This window comes from Papilio xuthus, unplaced genomic scaffold (genome assembly GCF_000836235.2).
Source record: "Papilio xuthus unplaced genomic scaffold, Pxut_1.1 DF829660.1, whole genome shotgun sequence".
NCBI lineage: Eukaryota > Metazoa > Arthropoda > Insecta > Lepidoptera > Papilionidae > Papilio > Papilio xuthus.
Genome location: NW_013528989.1, coordinates 1,315,633 through 1,333,959, shown reverse-complemented (window position 1 = coordinate 1,333,959; position 18,327 = coordinate 1,315,633). Strand labels below are relative to the sequence as shown.

General features: G+C 32.0%; 4 protein-coding genes across 5 annotated transcripts in view; 1 reads left to right on the top strand and 3 right to left on the bottom strand.

Moving 5' to 3' along the window:
• Positions 1 to 230: 230 nt before the first annotated feature.
• LOC106116129 (uncharacterized) lies at positions 231 to 1,306 on the top strand. Its single transcript, XM_013309872.1, has 3 exons — positions 231 to 446; positions 857 to 939; positions 1,117 to 1,306. Exons 1-3 carry the CDS (start codon positions 414 to 416, stop codon positions 1,232 to 1,234), a joined length of 234 nt encoding a protein of 77 aa, XP_013165326.1. The 5' UTR covers positions 231 to 413; the 3' UTR covers positions 1,235 to 1,306.
• A 2,161-nt stretch (positions 1,307 to 3,467) lies between these two features.
• Positions 3,468 to 4,188, bottom strand: LOC106115222 (U6 snRNA-associated Sm-like protein LSm6). The gene is made up of 2 exons (XM_013308544.1): positions 3,936 to 4,188; positions 3,468 to 3,701 (listed from the first exon to the last, which is right to left on the bottom strand). Exons 1-2 carry the CDS (start codon positions 4,024 to 4,026, stop codon positions 3,553 to 3,555), a joined length of 240 nt encoding a protein of 79 aa, XP_013163998.1. The 5' UTR covers positions 4,027 to 4,188; the 3' UTR covers positions 3,468 to 3,552.
• Positions 4,189 to 4,837: 649 nt separating this feature from the next.
• On the bottom strand, positions 4,838 to 6,699 carry LOC106115321 (GATA zinc finger domain-containing protein 1). The gene is made up of 3 exons (XM_013308687.1): positions 6,200 to 6,699; positions 5,617 to 5,803; positions 4,838 to 5,062 (listed from the first exon to the last, which is right to left on the bottom strand). The coding sequence occupies exons 1-3, from the start codon at positions 6,599 to 6,601 to the stop codon at positions 4,893 to 4,895; spliced, it is 759 nt and encodes a 252-aa protein (XP_013164141.1). The 5' UTR covers positions 6,602 to 6,699; the 3' UTR covers positions 4,838 to 4,892.
• Positions 6,700 to 8,096: 1,397 nt separating this feature from the next.
• Wnt2 (Wnt oncogene analog 2) overlaps positions 8,097 to 18,327 on the bottom strand; it is a 54,989-nt gene continuing 44,758 nt past the window's right edge. Inside the window, exons 3-9 of one of the 2 annotated variants that reach the window (XM_013308726.1) lie at positions 17,732 to 17,863; positions 17,398 to 17,495; positions 11,510 to 11,621; positions 10,898 to 11,063; positions 9,308 to 9,507; positions 8,850 to 8,992; positions 8,097 to 8,477 (exon numbers count right to left, since the gene is read on the bottom strand). In XM_013308726.1, coding sequence (XP_013164180.1) covers positions 8,326 to 8,477; positions 8,850 to 8,992; positions 9,308 to 9,507; positions 10,898 to 11,063; positions 11,510 to 11,621; positions 17,398 to 17,495; positions 17,732 to 17,863 — 1,003 coding nt within the window. In that variant the 3' untranslated portion in view covers positions 8,097 to 8,325. The remainder of the gene's footprint in view (positions 8,478 to 8,849; positions 8,993 to 9,307; positions 9,508 to 10,897; positions 11,064 to 11,509; positions 11,622 to 17,397; positions 17,496 to 17,731; positions 17,864 to 18,327) is intronic. The other variant, XM_013308732.1, reaches the window with a different exon arrangement.

Below are 18,327 nucleotides of genomic sequence, written 5' to 3'. Positions count from 1 at the left end.
AATATGATGGGCATTTTTGATAAACAATTATTAGTATAAATCATATTATTAACAAAAAAAAGTTGTTTAATTTGTTTCGATGACAATTATTACTTTACCAAATATCAAAATTAGTAAGTCCAACTACAAAATCAGGAGACTACTCATTACTCCCAAAAAGTACCATAAGTAGTTTTTCGAGTTGTTTAATTATGTTCTAAAAATTTAAAAATAATTTCCAATAATTATAAGTATGAGATGTTAAGTAACTCATCAACACTAATTAATATTCGATAAACGAAGTTCCACCACCATTACAACAGTTTTGTAACCGGTTCCCGTGTGGACGCACGTACGCCACATCTTTGTCTGAGATTGTTTTTAAAAAAAAAAAGAAAGTGTCAGTTTAAATCTTTTGTTTTTTATTTTTGAAAATGGAACGAAGTTTAAAATTGTTTATGTTACTGGTAAGTTTTGTTTTCTTAAATTGTTTTTAATGATATTTTTATTACTGTTACTTTATATTTGGACGCTTTTGTTTGTTAAATAAAATGAAAAGAAAATTAAATGTTTTCAACTTTCCAAATTATTAATTATTATGGCGCAAAAAGTTTGCTTTTCCTGTGATTACGTATTGTGCATTCATTACAACCTTTTTGATTGTTTTCTTTTTTTACCAATTACTTAATGTTCTTATTGTACTAGAAGTTTTTATCTGGAAATTCTTAATAAGTAGTCAATAGAAATTATGGGTCAGTATGTCACTAGACTTTTTATATAATCCGTGAACATAACTTTAATGTGGTGAAACTATTCTCCCATAGATGGCGTTTTACCACTTACGTAGACGATTATTCAATTAATCTTTTTTTTTCAGCTCGTTATTATCCTTTCTATGGCGATAACATCAGAGTCGTCCGTGCCACAACCCAGAGCACCGAATTTCCAGTATTTTGAAAGGTAATTTTCGTTTTTTTCTATACATACAAATTACGCACTTAATTAGTTTTAGTAAATTTATAAAACAGCGACATCTATTGGTAGAAACTTTTTGGTACTGAATTTGAGCGTCTTTAGTATTAATAATTAAGGTAACTTATATTTAGGATTCAGTTCATACCAATTATTTTTTTTCAGACCGAAGTACCGCTATCCATACTACGACGAGAACGGAAAAGGCAAACTGTTGTACGGCTACGGTGGACCGGACTTGTATCAATATAAATCCTACTCGCCGCTAGAGGGCATTCATTAGGCATTTTTTTTATTATAATCATAAACCAATTATTAGTTGTATTATAGGATAATTTTAATAAAATGTACTAAGGAAAATTGATATGTTTCCTTATTTTTTGGTAAAATTGTTTCCGGACAAACTGTAAACACCTATCTAACTACCTTATCACTTCATCGTGGGTTTCCGAGACCAAAATAAACATATTGTTGCCTCTGTTTTGTCAAACATAACGAAAGGGATGACGATACGTTGGATACAGGGAGTTTGGTCTCTGAAATGAATATTGAGTAATGAAAATTAAGTTTTTTATTATACGAAAAACTTCATTTTTATTAGAAATGATTTATAATTTTTAGATCAACGGATCTATTGTTTTATAAAAACACACTTTATACTTTAAGAATAATTTATCTAGGATACTTATGACTTTAACCATTGAAAATGACAGAACTATACTTAACATACTCCATGTACCATACTAATATAAATGCGAAAGTTTGGATGGATGAAAGGATGTTTGTTACTAGGTATCTCCAAAACCGCTCTATGGTTCTTGATGAAATTTGCCATAGATGTAGAGCACAATCTGAAAGACGACTAACCTACTTACTAAGTTTTTTGCGCTCAAAAACGCAGACGAAGTCACGGTCAAAAGGTAGTACATAAAATATATATACTGGGCATCACATTGTAAGTGCTTTACAAATTACTTAACAGTTATGACCAATTGTGTACACATGGATATCGTAAAGTTGACATCTTGAGCCAAGGTAAAGGTCGTATGGGATTAAACAATATTATGTAATTAAGAGGCAGATATGTGTTACTAGCTGTAGCCCGCGACTCTGATTGTGCGGATTTAAAAGAAACTTAATAATTAGCCTACGTGTATTTCCAAACTTTGTTCTACATCTATGCCAAATTTCAGCAAGATCCGTTGAGTCGTTCCAGTGATAATTTCAAACAAACATGCATCCATCCATCTAGACATTCGCATTAATAATATTTGTAAGAAGTAAGATGGAAAGAAATTGAGGAAAAAATGTCACCATTGTAAAAAAAAGCTATTTTGACATACCTATCCTTACTAAAATTTTATTTTTTATTAGAAAATAAATTCTGTTTTTTCATTACTAAATAAAAAATTAATAATTCATATTTATTTTGAATTGAAAAGACGTTAGAAATCAAAACTAGAAGTTGATTAATACATTTGTCAATTAAATTACAACTACCACAAGAATGAATGAACATACCATAAACTGATATTTAAAATTAGACAAGCGATCCCTCTTAATACTTCTTGTAATCGTCACTAATGTCTCGTTAAGGGTCGATTTATTCTCTACGATTAATATACGACACACAAGATTATATGCACCTTAATAAAATAACACTATTGAGCAAAAACCTTGAAACATGTAAAGTTAAACAAAACAACTTTATCCACTTGTTTATTTATTTTCTTGGACGTTGTGAAAATTAGTTCTCTTTTATCATTCGAATCCTATACCTGATTGCATAAATACGTCAAATACGAGGGAATTAAAACGTCAAAATATACCTTTAAAATTACTACCAATATAATGGTGTTGAAGTTTATATTTTTAATGTTGGCATTACCGTTGGTCTGTGAAAGTGTTCTATTTTCAAGTTTTTGGGCGCCATTATTCGATCGGAGGATTTTGAATTATAGAGTGGATGTAAAATTCGATCCAGAAATTGGGAAGAATAATAGAAAGGGTTATGAAACGAGATATGGATATAGAGGTGAAGAATTGATTGCAGATTTAGGGAAAGGTAAAGTTCCAGACAATGGCTCTCAGGTAATTGTTTTTTAAAGTGCCTAATGATTCTCTGAATAATCCCAAATTTTATTACATAATTTTTGAGTTTAATATATTTAATTTTAACATTTTGTTTTGATTCCAGGATAATGGTGACATAAAGTTTTACTACACGAAAAAATAAAATTTAATAAATAAGATTTGTTTTTTTTGTAGACTATTCTGTTAATCACAAAAAACCGTCTTTTTACGAAAACAGGAAAATAAATTCAGTTCCGCATTTTAAAATTAATGAATATTCCATAGTTGAAGGTTGTATAAAACCCTTTTAAATTTCTCAAGATACAATAGTCTAAATGAATACGGAAACTCACCAACAGATGGCAATTTTCAACAAATACATGTTATTTAATATTTCTACCAATAGATGGCAGTATTGCTTAAAGAAAATCTTAAACATGTCATTGGAAAATTCAAGTTTTTATTTATCGTAGTTAAATTCACTTACATCAACTTAGAGATAACTTAAGGCCTTAGCCTTGGCCTTAGCTATATCCTCCGTTTCTGCGTACTGATGTACAGGACATTATTTCCACGGATAAAAGCATCTCCATATTTATTCTTTAGTTGTCCATTGACATATTCTTCAGTTTGTTCGAGGGCTATGTTCATGTAACCATCGAGACAAGCCAAAACTCCTGGAATAAATAACAAAAAGGATGCTTTTGTAACATCAAATGAAAATTACGATTCAAAACGCCAAAAAATATTAGTGAATTATGATATGTTTAGAGGTTATAAAATATGCAAACATAATTTTGTACCGAAAAATTGTTGTTCTTTGAAAATTTTTATTGATAATGTTTATTTGTAAATGCAACATCGCATTTAAAATTAAACTTTTAAGTGTAATATCATTTGATTAAACTTACCTCTATAATCAACACCGCTGTTTAGCTTCACAACAACTGGCCGTCCGTGAATTTGTTGTATAAAGGACGAAAGTGCTTCTTTGCGACTCATTGTGGATGTTTGAACTTGTTATAAATTATCACAAGGATAGTAATATAAATATGGAATTTAGGATTTATTTTTGTGGCGGTATTTCGATAGATTGTTGTTTTTATTATTCACTCGAAAGAGCAGGCAAAGGAACTAAGCCATACAGCCTTATTTCGATAGATGTTTGACAATTTCCTATCAATATGACAGTGACAGATGAAATTTTTTTCTTTTTAATTTTATGACCTGGTTACATAGACCTTTAAGTCATATCTTATTTGGAAATGACAGATGAAACAAAGACTAAAGACAAAGAGTAAATAGCTTTGTAAGAATCGATAACGGACATACAACAACGAACTCACGCAGTAGTTTAGAGTAGGCAGAAGTTAAGAACTTTTATTCGGAGTTACCCTGGCAGATCTCTCTGGCCTCTGACATATTCGAAAGAATGTTTAAAATGAATTTTGTGCAAAATTCTTTAATTTGATTCGGTAATGTTTGGTCTTTGGCGCAACGAATTTTGTTACTAGTCTGTTGATAGGCTGACCTAAAGGTCTATGTTACCAGGTCATAAAATTAGAAAAAAATGATAATAGGCGGACTCGTTTAAAAACTTTGTAAATTAATATAAAAAGTCTTTACTTTATTGAAATGCAGTAATTGTTAAAAGCAATAATTCCCTTCCCAAATTAAATAATAAATACTTTTTATGCTAAATATAGAAGGTACAGTTTGAGTTATTTTTTTAATCAAAGGGCAAACAAGCAGCGGGAACGAACAATAACAAATGAACCAGGATCAAATGGGTTTATAAAAATAAAAACATAATTGAATTAAAAAAGTCATATATTGCATAACTATAATAAACTTAACAGAAATTGTTATTAATGTGTTTTTTCTTTTGGTTCTAATGTGGTCCAGATAAATCCACTGTAATCATTGAGTTTCGAATCACTTACTGGGTATGGGCTTTTACTATCTTTGTAGTAATCAGAAGGGGCGTGCATTACAAATTCCATGTAATCCAATTTACGCGGCAAATCCTCTTCAGGACCTGAAAATAATTTTTTTTTTGAACAACCAAAGAATGATATCACCAGCTCACTGTATATCCCTATTGAGGGGCTCGCAGCCTACCCTAAAAGGAGTGATTAGGCCATCGTCAACAATCTATGCATCTATCACATATGAATTTCTTCGTAGGTATGTGTAGCATCACAATGTTTTCATTCACCATTTCATTGTTTTTTGAATATTTTCAAAAGTAGTTAGTGGTAGTTAGGAGCAAGATTTTTAAATCTTTTTTAATCAATAAGACTTACACGTACATGAAACCCAACCTTCTGTGGTTGCGCTGTTTTAGGACACTACGCTTTCATGTAAGATAGGTTTTGGATACTTATTTGTGCATATGCTTTTATGCTTGTGTTTGTGCGTGTGCATTGCAATTAAGATATTGACTGAGATGTGCCGCTTAACTTTGCCATATAAAATCTTTCTTTGTGTGCATCAGTTTTATTTCTAATTTTAAGTCTTTTCTATCTCATAATATATCCACTTCCCTTCCCCTCTCCATATTAAATAAGGTAAATCTTAATGCAACCTTACCAATAATATATGTGGCAGGATCAAAACCCTCTTCAGGAGGTGGACTGGCCCTGGTCGGTATTAACCAGGTTATGACAGCACTCTTCTCACAATACTGGTCCGTCAAAAAGCCACGGATTTGAGCGTAATATGTGCCACCTTCTACACCTATCATGGAAACTATATCACCTACTTGCATATAACTACCCTGTAAAGATAAAAAAATAATAATATTATTTTGGAATATGTACTAATATTATAAATGCGAATGTTTAGATGTATGAATAGATGGATGGGTGTTTGATAGAAGATATATGCAGAATAGTTCAATAGACCCTAATAAAATTTGCCATAATAAAATGAAGAGTGGAAAAATACAAAGGCTTAATTTTATTTTTTAATCCGTGGGGATGGAGTTGCGATCATCATCCAGTTATTCTTATTAGTAATGTGTTATGTTACAATTTATACTACTGCATTCTATTATATTAAAAGCACAGTCGATATTGAGCCGCCAAAAAAAAAATTAAACAGCCTATTTATTTTAACCGAGAATTAGTTTTATAAAAAGTTGAATTTAACAATTAAAAAGTTTCTGTGTTACCTTATAAAATATAGAATCACTGGTGACTACAGTGGCTGTAGCTGTCGGAGCCTTTAATGGCTGCCGTTTAAAAATGCTTCGTCGACCTCTGCCCCGCGGCGCAGAAGTTTTGGAAAACGGTGCGGGAGTTTTAGACTTATATCTAGTCGCTCTAGTACTTTTCCTTGTTCCTTTTCCTGTAGCTTTAGCGGGCGTAGACTCATCACCTTTACCGTTCTTTCCTTCGTTATCTTTTTCTTCTGTTTTCTCATCACTTTCAGATTTCGCCACTGCAGAGTCTGATTTTGATTCCTTTTTTATGGTATTCGATAAATGACATTCGTTACATATTTGTCCATTCTCTGCGCTTCGCCAAAGTAAAGAATCATTCGTGTTACACTGTACGCACACAGGTTTAGGCATTTCAGTGAGATTTCATGTAATATTTAATTTAAAAAACTTGAATTTTTATAACTAGAATCGCTTTGTTGACACTTCTGAAAGAAACTTTGTTGAAGTTTTCAAATTCGTTTTAAAATCGATTTTATAGAGAGACATTGACAGTTGCGAATAGTGATTGCTATAAAATCTGCTTTTCGTTCTTGTCTTTGATTAATATTTTAAAAGTTCCCCTTTAATATTATGTGATCTTCCGAGAGATTTCTATGTAAATTGTTGAGGCCGTTCGTTTTTTTAACAATATTTAATTAACATTTTTGTTTATAAACCGACAAGGATAGTTGAACCGGTGAAAGGCAAACTAAATTTTGATAGCTCATTAGCGCCCTCCTGCCCACAAGGCCCTTTTTATGCCATTTTCCATGTCCAGATAGAGTTAAACAAATTTCGTGACAGAACCAAATTCAATAGTAGCGCCTCTTTTGCCCTTATTTCACTATTGTTAAATTGATCGTTAATATTTACATTGAATCTAACTTCTTTAAAAAATCTTATTATCTTGTTGCTTTGGACATAGGTAAATCATAAACAATATCTGATCAAGAATAGGATGCGGTGGTAAGGTCACAATAGAATTATTTAAATGTTTCCGTCCGCTGTTTAATTTGTGGTCTATCATCGCCATTATACTATGAATATTTTTTATAATGGCTTTATTAACGTTGATATGGCGATTTGTATGCGTGTTTAATAAGTTACCATACCTTGAGTATTAATTGTTTTAATTTGAATTACTTACTTGTTATGATATGATCAAGTCACAGAGTTATGGCCATCTTTTAGCACTACATTTATTATTGGAATTATTTATTTACGTAATAATTTCCATGTAAAACACACCAATTTCAAAAAAAGGAGGATATTTTCTTTTTTATTATAAGAACTGGCATCTTTATTTTTAAATAATAAAACAAAAGTTTTTATTCTGATAAAATTTATTTCACAAAAGTATTAAATGTAAACGAATAAGTTAGAACTTATAACTATGCGGAATGTTTACTTAAGTACTATTAAAATGTAGGTACGTGTAAATATACAATAATGAGTTTAAAGCATTTAAGAATATTATTTAAAAAAATACGTATAAACATTAAACAATGATGACATAAAATTTAAAGTGAAAAAAAAATGAAAGAGTCAAGATTGAGAACTTTATGAGTAATTAATTAGTGGCAAGAACATTTTTATGCAACTCTTTTAAAATTAATATTTATATAGATCTGACATTCTAGTCTTTATTATTTACAGGTGTATTTTAAATAAACACAAGCAATTAAATATAATTATAAAATGCGAATTAAGATTTATGCTATGGCAACACTTTTAAAAACTGGCAATTTAAATATGGACGTATAGAAATTAAGCGTAATATTATTATTCTAGTAATATTTTAACGACTTTATAAATGTTTTGTGAAAATGCTAATAAAATATTTTTATAAGAACTGCTAATATTAAAATAGAATAAAATAATATCTAATACTACTCACAAATAATAATGCTATGCATTTTAAATAATGAAATAAACAGCTGTACAATAGTTCAAATACAACAACGTTATACAAAATATCATAGCAGACTTAATGATAAAATACAATAGATGGCGGTAGTATATAAACTTGTTTCGCTTCTCATCGCTAGATGGCGTTATTCTATATTCTGCAAATTTTACATGATAAAAATACATGTCTATTTGCAAACATGAGTTTCAGTACGAGTGATACATTTGTCGCAGGTCACCCGGCAGCACCAGTGGAACTGACAGCGACATTTCGTCTCCTCCACAGTGCGTATTGTGTTGTAGCCGCGACCGCAACATAAAGTTTCACAACCGTTTTCCCCTGTGGAACAAATCGTAAAATTTATTGATATTGAGATTTGGAACTACAATAGTGATGATGTATGAAGAAATTGACCAATTCTTGCTGAAAAGGATCATTAATTCGCCATTTGTATTAATTTACCTTACTTTACTAGGCATATTATTGTTTATTCTGGTTAAAATACTGCCATAAAATCTGAAATTAATAAATAAGTTTCTAGTAATTGTATTATAAAAATAATCATCAATTTGTTTTAGCCAAACAGACCCAATAAGTATTTAAGTTGACACGTAGTGCAGCGGTAAACTAAAAATTATATCTTAGGTTGGCACGTAATTTCAAAGATTGCTCTTTCGGTCGATTGCTCGGAAGATTCCTTGTCAATGTTACCTCTAGAAGTCCTGTTACAATGCCGTCCATGCGTGCCGAAGGAGCCCGCTGCGACGTCAGGCTCGCAGTACGAGGGCGAAGGCTCCAGGAAGACAAGCTCCGACTTGCGCGGCTGACGGCCAACGCCCGCATTCTGTCGCGCCCTGTATTTATTATATAGTAACTATTGACTTCTTGTTATACACACTTTCACTCTCAGAGTAAATTGACGGATACTTAAGTTATCTCTTCTCGTATTTAACTTTATAATAAGAACTATTGACTCAGTGTGGCAGTAAAACTCTTATAAAATAATAAAGACTAGATATGAAAAATCTATTTCTTATTTATTTCTGGCAAAGCCACCACCGAAACCATTTAAATATCTTCCGTTTCCGTTGCATAAAACGTATAAATAATTTTAGTACATATGTACTAAAGGGGTCATTAATAAAAAAAAAACTAATTCGTGCATTTACCTTCGTATAACGAGATGCGAATGCGGTGCATTAGTGTCCGGCGGCGGGTGGAGGGTGACCATCTTAGCACGGTGGTATCGCTCCCTTAGTGCAGCGGCGACCGTCCGGAAAGGCGGTAGCGCTCGCCAGCATGTCCGGAGCGCGCAGGAACCGGAAACGCCGTGACATTTGCACTCACGACGCACTAGGTCTTTTACTATCTGAAGAAGAAAGTTCCAAATAGATCTTCCGCGCTAATGGTGAGTTACTGAGATCACAATCCTCCTCCGAAATGTTATCTGTGTTCTTTCAAGCATAATGATAGGGAGGAGTGTATATTTTATACAGATTGATCTCAGAAACCAACTGTAAAAGACTAGGTACTATGTATTATGACTCCTTAGTTTAGACGTCTCAATTGATTGGGGACTCTGAGTGCGTTAAATATACACATAAGTCTCATAAGTTATCTAACTTGTGTACCTAAATATATCTATATGTAAAAAATATTTTGCCATCACTATTTAAAAAAAAAACTTAGAATTATGTTTTAGTGAGCAATACACAACATAAGTCCTTCAAAAATTCTTAAGAAAAGACATAAACGGGAGTTATACATATGAGACAAAATAATATGGAATAAGTCCAGTTCAAATGTATTTCAATTCCTAGCATTAATGGAATTAAAGATGTTTGCAATTGAAGGTTACAAATGGAATAACATTAAGGTAATTGTACATTAAATGGAAATGAATGAAGTAAAATAAGCAGTCATATGAATGTCTGTTTACATGATTGCAGTGTAAAAGTTAATTCCAGTGTAGACTGACCATTGACTACTATAGCTTTGAGTGAGTACTGTACTCGAATTTGCTGTAAACTTTAATCAAGATTTAAAAAAAAAAACGAAAATACAAAATATGGATACATAACATGAACAAAATAATCAAATTGCTAATGAACTTCTAAAGAAATGAAAATTTATTTTATATGTAAGAAGATAAAGAACCCAATTGCAAAACGTCTTTCACACTTGACTTTAAAAAAAAAAAACTATAAGAAAGCTTGCATGTTTATATTCAAGTATTCACCGTAAAGGATCGTTTAAACCTATACCATTTGCTGAAGTATTCCAATAAAAATACATGCAAATTACAAACTGCGTAAATAATTAATAAAGCCCCTGGGGTCTTTATTAACAACGTAACTGCTAAGAATTTTTGTAACATCTTATTAAGCGAACGCAAAGTCGAATTATCGTTTTGTTTTATATACCAGAGAATCATCCATTCTTTTTTTCGGTGGCTCAACACGCAACGGTTATCGTAAACAGCAGAGTCGTTTATTTAAAAAATTACGAGACATTAAAGACGTCTTTTAAAAATTATAACCTGTTTTTATGCGGATCTTTCGCCAATAACAGTTATCAATCGTTATTTTAACGTAAATACTTTTTATTTATCCTATATTTTACGTACATATTTCAATTGTTTTTAACCCACTTCTTATTTTTGTTATTTTTAATGTTCATAGTTGATTTTTTTATTTCATGTCTTTTAAATCTTTCAAGCATACATTGATAAACATACTCTGTCTCTCTCTGACATCTACCTCGCTCACCTTCCTGCCGACCCTGTTGTTGTGCAGGTTCATGAGGCTTCTTGCATCAGACTCCAGTTCGCGAGCGTCTAGGAATCGGCGAGCGAAGCGCGCGCCGTACGCCGCCTCCCCGCAACCTCCCCATTGGAACTGTTCCGATGGACCTGTCATTCTTCTCCTAGAGATTAAAAAAATAAATGTATGTATTCATAATAAGTATTAATTTATAAAGCACACCGGTAGCTCAGGGGTTAAGTCAAGTGAATTGTAATCTACAAGGCCTGTGTTCGAATCCCGCCATCTACCAATGCTTTACATTGCAATTGCAAATTTTAGATTTACATGTGTTCATTTATTCGACGTTTTTATGGTAAAGCATAACATCGTATTGCAACCTGTACAATATTTGCGAAGAAATTCAAAGATATGTGTGAAGTTAACCCGCACTAGGCCTGCGTGTTTGACTATGGCCTATTGACCCTTAACTTAGGGTGGGTCCGAGCCTCTCAGCGGGGACAGATGGTCACGTGGTTGAAGTCTAGTAAGTCTAGTGAACCGAGTGTTGAATTTAACATATTATTTAGTGTTTCCAAAAGCCAGTACCTTTTGGAAATCTGTAGTTACCTATTAGAGTTGCAATGGCAGGCGGGCAGGTCGCCGCGTGCGCACGCAGCGCTCAGTGCGTGCGTCACACCCGCGGATGTTATCGCGTATGTAAAAGCTGCTTCTCTTGTCGCTGTATAAAAAAATATTGTTATAATATAGGAAGACAATTTAAATACAGTATGTTATTTACATGTAGGAAATTTACACATTTTCTTAAGACTGTGTTACACAACTTACTCGTTATAACCCACTGTAATATAAACTATACCAATGATTGACAACACATCTCAGTAATTTGCAACTGGATGCCTATAACATAGAAATAGTTCCCGGACAAATAACATCGTTAGATAGACAGCGGTTAATTTAAAATGTCCAAGAAAATCCGTCGTCGTGTTGTCAAATTAGAATGCCACCTCTGATCGGTAGTTAATCTCTGGTAAATAATTTTATTGGTTTCGTGATTATTTCTTAGTGAAAGTAGATGATAAACCAATGACTTTTTAATATTTTTATATATCTCTTGGTAACGCATCTTTATCTTTTAAAAGCTTGTTATATATTTATACCATAAGTTTTATTACTCGACTACTTTACATATTTTTAAAGCGAAAAGTGGCAAACGAGCTAACAGCCACTTGAATTCGCAAAATAGTATTGTGACCATTTTCAATTGACAATCTGCATTTGCAAATCCACTTCCTCTTCCCATCCCTTTCTCATTTAAAGCCTGGGAAGAGGAAGATGATTAACATAAGGGCTCCGGCACATACTCTCATATGACGAATTTTTTCCACGGTCGTGAAAGGAATTCACGGTCGTCTTCTGTGTGGTCGTGGTACGAGTCGAGCCGGCCCATTTGTGCAAATTATGTTATTAACAGCTCTAAATATAGTATATATAATATTACATTGATATATGTTAAGATATTGAATGTCGTTGCGGTACATTTATCAAGTAACTTAAGAGTGGTGACATTATAACATGTCAATTAGTACATAGGACGATGTAATTGTGTGTAATGACTTATGTATTATGGTAATTTTATTATTTAGTTATAATGCGTGGGAAACTTAAGGATTAGTTAACATCTGAATATAAAATAAGGTTAATATAAAACGATTAATTTAATATCAAATAATTGAACAACTTTTTAGCTTGGCACAGGACAGGAAAGGGTTCGCTGAGCTGACGGCCAACCTCCAGTAATGGAGAGGCATTAGAAAAAGAAGAATTGAAGATAAAAGGACTAAACTGATTTTGTCGATTAACGTCTCATTTAACGATTCCTTCCGCGTGGAATTAAAAAAAAATAATTAGTAGCCTATGTGTCCTTCCAAACTATGTTCTAGAGTATGTTCTATGCCGTTCTAGAGATACCTTCAAACAAAAATCCATCTAAACATTTTTAATATTAGTAAAATAAAAAGTAAGATTTTAAACTGTATTTATGTATGTAGTTGGTTTATATCGAAATATAAAAAAAAACTGTCGTAACAACTATAAATAGTGTTAATTAAAAAGTCAATTTGGTACTCGTTACACATGTTACTAAAGTTGATCTGATTGAGTTATATCTTAGCCTAATTGAATCAACTTGTTATTATAATTTGACGTTGATTATAAATTTAAATTTGTTATGATCTGTGGGTGTAAAAAGTTTTACAAAAAAGATTATCACAATATTACTTTAACTATGTTTTTTGATTATGGTTTATTAATATACTAGCTGTGGGCCGCGACTCCGTCCGCGCAGAATCAAAAAAACTTAATTAGTAGCCTACGTGTTCTTATATACTATGTTCTATATGTGTGCCAAATGTGTTGAGCCGTTCCAAAGATACCTTTAAACAAACATCCATCCATCTAAACATTAGAATTTATAATATTAGTAAGAAGTAAAATTCTTTATTTTTCCAACCAGAATGCAAGAGACGACAAAATATATAATACGTCATTAAAAATTCGGTCATAATGTACTCAAAACATGCTTAATTAGAACCTTGTATCGTATTAAAGAACGACAGTCTTTTGTCTTATAGTTCGAAGTTAAACTTTTAAAATAATATTTAATTAAATTTTGTTGTTTCAATTTGTCTCTATGTATGAAATAAAATCATGCACAAAGAAAAACAAAACCAATTAAAAGGTCTGACAAGTGAACGAAAAGAAACAAAACAGGCGCGATATCACACCCACGTCGTGATTTATACGAAAGGAACTAATTGACTTGTGTTTGTATTATACAGGGGCGCTCAATTTGAATAAATTGTGGGTCGCATAAATACGATAAATTAATTAATTTAATAATAAAATAAAATAAACCATGACACAATACGTTTTAGGAAAAGCTTTACTAGTTTTTTTTTTAATATTAGCATATTTTTGTTAATTTACTAATATTTCTTGTATTATTCTAAATACGTTTTAGGTTTGTGATAGGATATATTTTACGACAGTAGACGAATGGCGGGATTCGAACTCTCGACCATGTGATCGGAAATCTGTACCATTGATAATTAGGCTATTGGCGTTCTAAACTTAACTTTAATCATAACAAATTACTGAAGTCATCGTTTGTTACTTAAAAATTTATACATAGTTTCCCTTACAGATTCTTAAATAAAACGACGACACAGTAAAGGGACACTATATGTACTTAAAGTCCGAGAAATTTATTAAACTTACTTCTATAAGTTATTTATGTTACATAAGACATAATATAAACACATTTTACTACTGATAAAGTAGATTAATTTTTTTGAAAATTTACAAATAAGCGAAGTAATATTTTTTCGACAAAGTAATACTTCACATTTGCCTTGACATACAAAAGACTTCAACGATTACTTATACATAACTTAGATTAAGTTATGTAGTATACAAATTGCTTTAACCACAATAAAAAATCTTCTTTATTGCAACCGAGTATAGTACCTAGTTTAATTGCAGTTTATAATATACCTAGTTCGATTGTAACCTGTCGAAGTTCACAATCCCCTAGCAACACAGATAGGTTAAATGTGAAGTGGATTGTCATAAAAGGGGAAAAAAATCTTGTACGCACGCTCTACTGCCCTTGCGAGACCAAGGCTTGCTACCAAGAAACAACTATATACATGTTTCAAATCAAAACATTAAAATTTGTAAACAAACAAACGTCTTTCTCAATAGAAGTCAGCCATTACAGTGTTTTATAAATAAACAAAAAATTGTACCAGATAGAATGTGAAAGAAATTTGAAGAGATTTTCGGAGAAATAGTAATTTAAAACAAAGGTTATTTATTCCCTTCTAACTTACCCTTTATAAAGTTAGATATATAAATAAAGTTAGTCATATTTATAGGCAATAGTTTGTTTAATTCCCAGACGCGTTAATTGATAGACAGGTTGGAGTGATTCCCGGACGGCGGCCATATTGTTTTCATTTCAACGTTTTACGATGACATACAGTTGACCACTTAGGGTTGTCAAAAACAAAAAATTAAATAAATAAATTATTTGTTATTTTTTAATTTAATATTATTCCTTTTAAATTGTAAAATTTAACTGTGAACTTTTGAAATGTGTATTATTACGCGTTCCTTAACATTAAAGATTTGTTTAAAACATACGTGTTAAGTGTAACATGGTTGTCAACTTTTTTTTTAAGTGGGGAATGCGTTACGCATACCGGGTGCCTCGGGGAAAGCCACTCCGGTTACGTGGGACTCTCTTCACATCCCTAAAGGGACATGGAGCCTACCCACTAAACACCCTCTGGTTCCCTTGTTGTTGATTGTTTACCGGGGTGTGGGCAAATGTTAATACTCTTAGCACACAATGGTTGTCAACCCTATGACACTGTGAATTGATTTAAGCTCACACGAAGTAGCTATTGAAATCTATCGAAATGTTTACTGTAAATACGGTATGGGAATTTATTTATACTGTGCAGCTTAATGGCTGAATGCGGTTAATTTGTTTGTTTGTTGAGAGTTCGAGTGACGATGTTGAGTTTGTCGTTTGATTGATATAATATTGACATGATATGAATGTGTTTGATAAAAATATTTATTGGTACGTTCGTACATTATCAATATTAATATTAGATAATAAACTTAAAATAATAAGTAACTTAAAATATTTTTTTAATTTCTTTAAGTAACTCTAAACGATTAAAATCTTTTGTTGTTTATTAATGTTGTACGTTGTATAAAAAGGTGTAGTTATTTAAATCTTACTAATATTATAAATGCGAATGTTTAAATGAATGGATCTCCGGAACGGCTCAATGGATTTTGATAAAATTTAGCATACAGGTAGAACATAGTCTGGAAGTACACATAGGGTATTTATCAAGTTCTTTTTTTAATTGCACGCGAACAGAGTCGCAGGCTACATCTAGTTTATAAATAATATAATTTACATAAGGTAGTCGAAACATTTTCTTTTAGTTCCTACAATATTTAAACATATTGCAGAATTTATTCAATATAAATGCATATAATAACACAATTAGAGTTAAAATAATGGCGACATTCAACTTAATATATAGAAGTAATTTATAACATTATATAAAATTAATATATAAGTTACAATTACATTGTCTTTATGCAAATAAGTAAACAATAAATTATTGTAAACGAATAGCATTACCGTCGACGCAATACATGTTAATAAAGGTTCCATTTTACTGTCGCAAATCAACGATATCGTTGTGTATCGATGACTCCATGATTAATTGTGATTAATATGTTTAACCTATGACAGAAGGGGACAGAGAATAACACGGCGTTATACAGGATGTTCCGTATTTAAATAACATATATGATTATTTTTAAATACAATGATATATTATGCAAAATACGCGCTATTCTTTGAGTTATAGAACATTAATAATTGAAGAGAAAAATAAGTTTTAAAATACAGTTCCCTCACAAGTCCATTTTTCCTTCCAATTCTTATGAGGATAAGGAGAAATAACTTGACTTTAAGGAGAGTGAACACTTCGCGTATTCTTCCACTATTTACAGTTTGCTGTTTACTCTTACTGCACCGTTCGAAAGGGCTAGTTCTGCAAGTAATGCTGCAGAGTTTAGCAATGTTAGATTTTTACAATAGTTGGAACACTCTGTATGTATACGTGTCGACAGTAAGATAGGCAATATATTACTTGGGGATCACGAATCAGTGGGCGGTGGTCGTCACGAACTGAAAACAATATTCTGTTGAACTTGAACCAATGGCATCTTCGTAAACTATTTAATTATTTTACAATTTACATAACTAATTAAATGTTTTGTTGTAAAGGTAAATATTAAAAATGATTTATTCATCGTCATCTATATCGTCACCAGCATAATCATAAAATTATAATAACTATGTATATAAAATAGAATAAAGACGAAAAGGTATTAAATCGTTGGTTGAAACCAAAATCTCTGTATAAAACATATCGTCAACCCAACAGAGATAACAATATGTTTTAAACGGGAATTTTGGTAACCTGATATAAAAACGGCTAAACACTCACGTATATTCGTCCGGTGGCGGCACCGATTAGTTTCGAGCCCATCGGGGGCCCTTCATCAGGATGAGTGGTACTGGTATTATTTCGTGGACGCGGACCGTCGCTCACTGGTCGGTGCCACCACCGGACGAATATACGTAAGTCTTTAGCCGTTTTTATATTAGTTTAGTATAATTTCTCACGAAAGTTTGAATAATTTAATGGGGTATTTTGGTTTCAAAAACTCATAGTTAATCGTTTATTTCTTGGGATATCAAGAACTAAAATTCTATAACAAGGTTACCGGATTTTTTTTTAAATGGCATACGTAAAATTACACACATAGTAAAGTATCAGATGGTTGTCTAACTGTATAATCAAATACAAAACTACAGGATGTGTAAAAATACTCACCTAAAGGCATAACATGTCCGAAATCATTTCCATCGCCAACACCTGAACAGTTCCATCTGTACCCACTGAGTTGCTCCCGGCACTCCGCATACGCCATTCTGTAAGATTATCAAATATATATATCTGTAAACAAAATAACTATGGGGTTGTGCGTAGGCTAAAGGGATGAAGGCTTCTCTGCATAATTACAAATCTCTTCTAAATTCAAAGGGCCAGCGTCGTTTACTAAGGTCTAGTCACCCATAACTTTAATAAGCTCCGAGCGCTGTAGAAACATGCATGATAATTTTAGGCAATAAATAGTCGAAGTCCAAGTATTAGGCATTGTGGTTACCTTAAGCCGTCTCCAACAGCGGCAATGGCGGCTGGTGAAGACCTGCACATAGCTCGCTGCTTGTCCGTTAATCCGGCGACTCTTGCGCACACGAGATGTGCTCCCAATGATACTCCGCCCGATTCACTGCTTCTGCAATAGAACATTATTAACATTATTCTGCTCTTTTATCTTACTCATCCATACATCTATATCAGAATTCATATCTGAATTGTGTAGTGCAACAAAGTATTGAAATTCTTGAATATCTATAAAGAATAGAAAATTATAGCAAAAAAAAAATGTTTTGTCTAGGGTTATTAAGATTTCAAGTTAATCAACTTAATAATGCCGATGTTAGTCACACAATGTCTAAATAAGTTAGTCAAAATTTTAAATTTCTTGCAAAAGATTTTAGAGTTCATTGTCCCTTGAAGTCGTGCGATGTGAAATAATTAACAAATAAACATGAAACTATTTCAATAGTCAATTAAAGACACTAAAAACTGTAATAAAATTTACCGTAACCAAACAATTAGTTGGCGAGTATATTATAACGAACTCAAATGGTCTCTTTTTATGTTTTCACATCGAAATAAAGCATACACTGCTGTCGT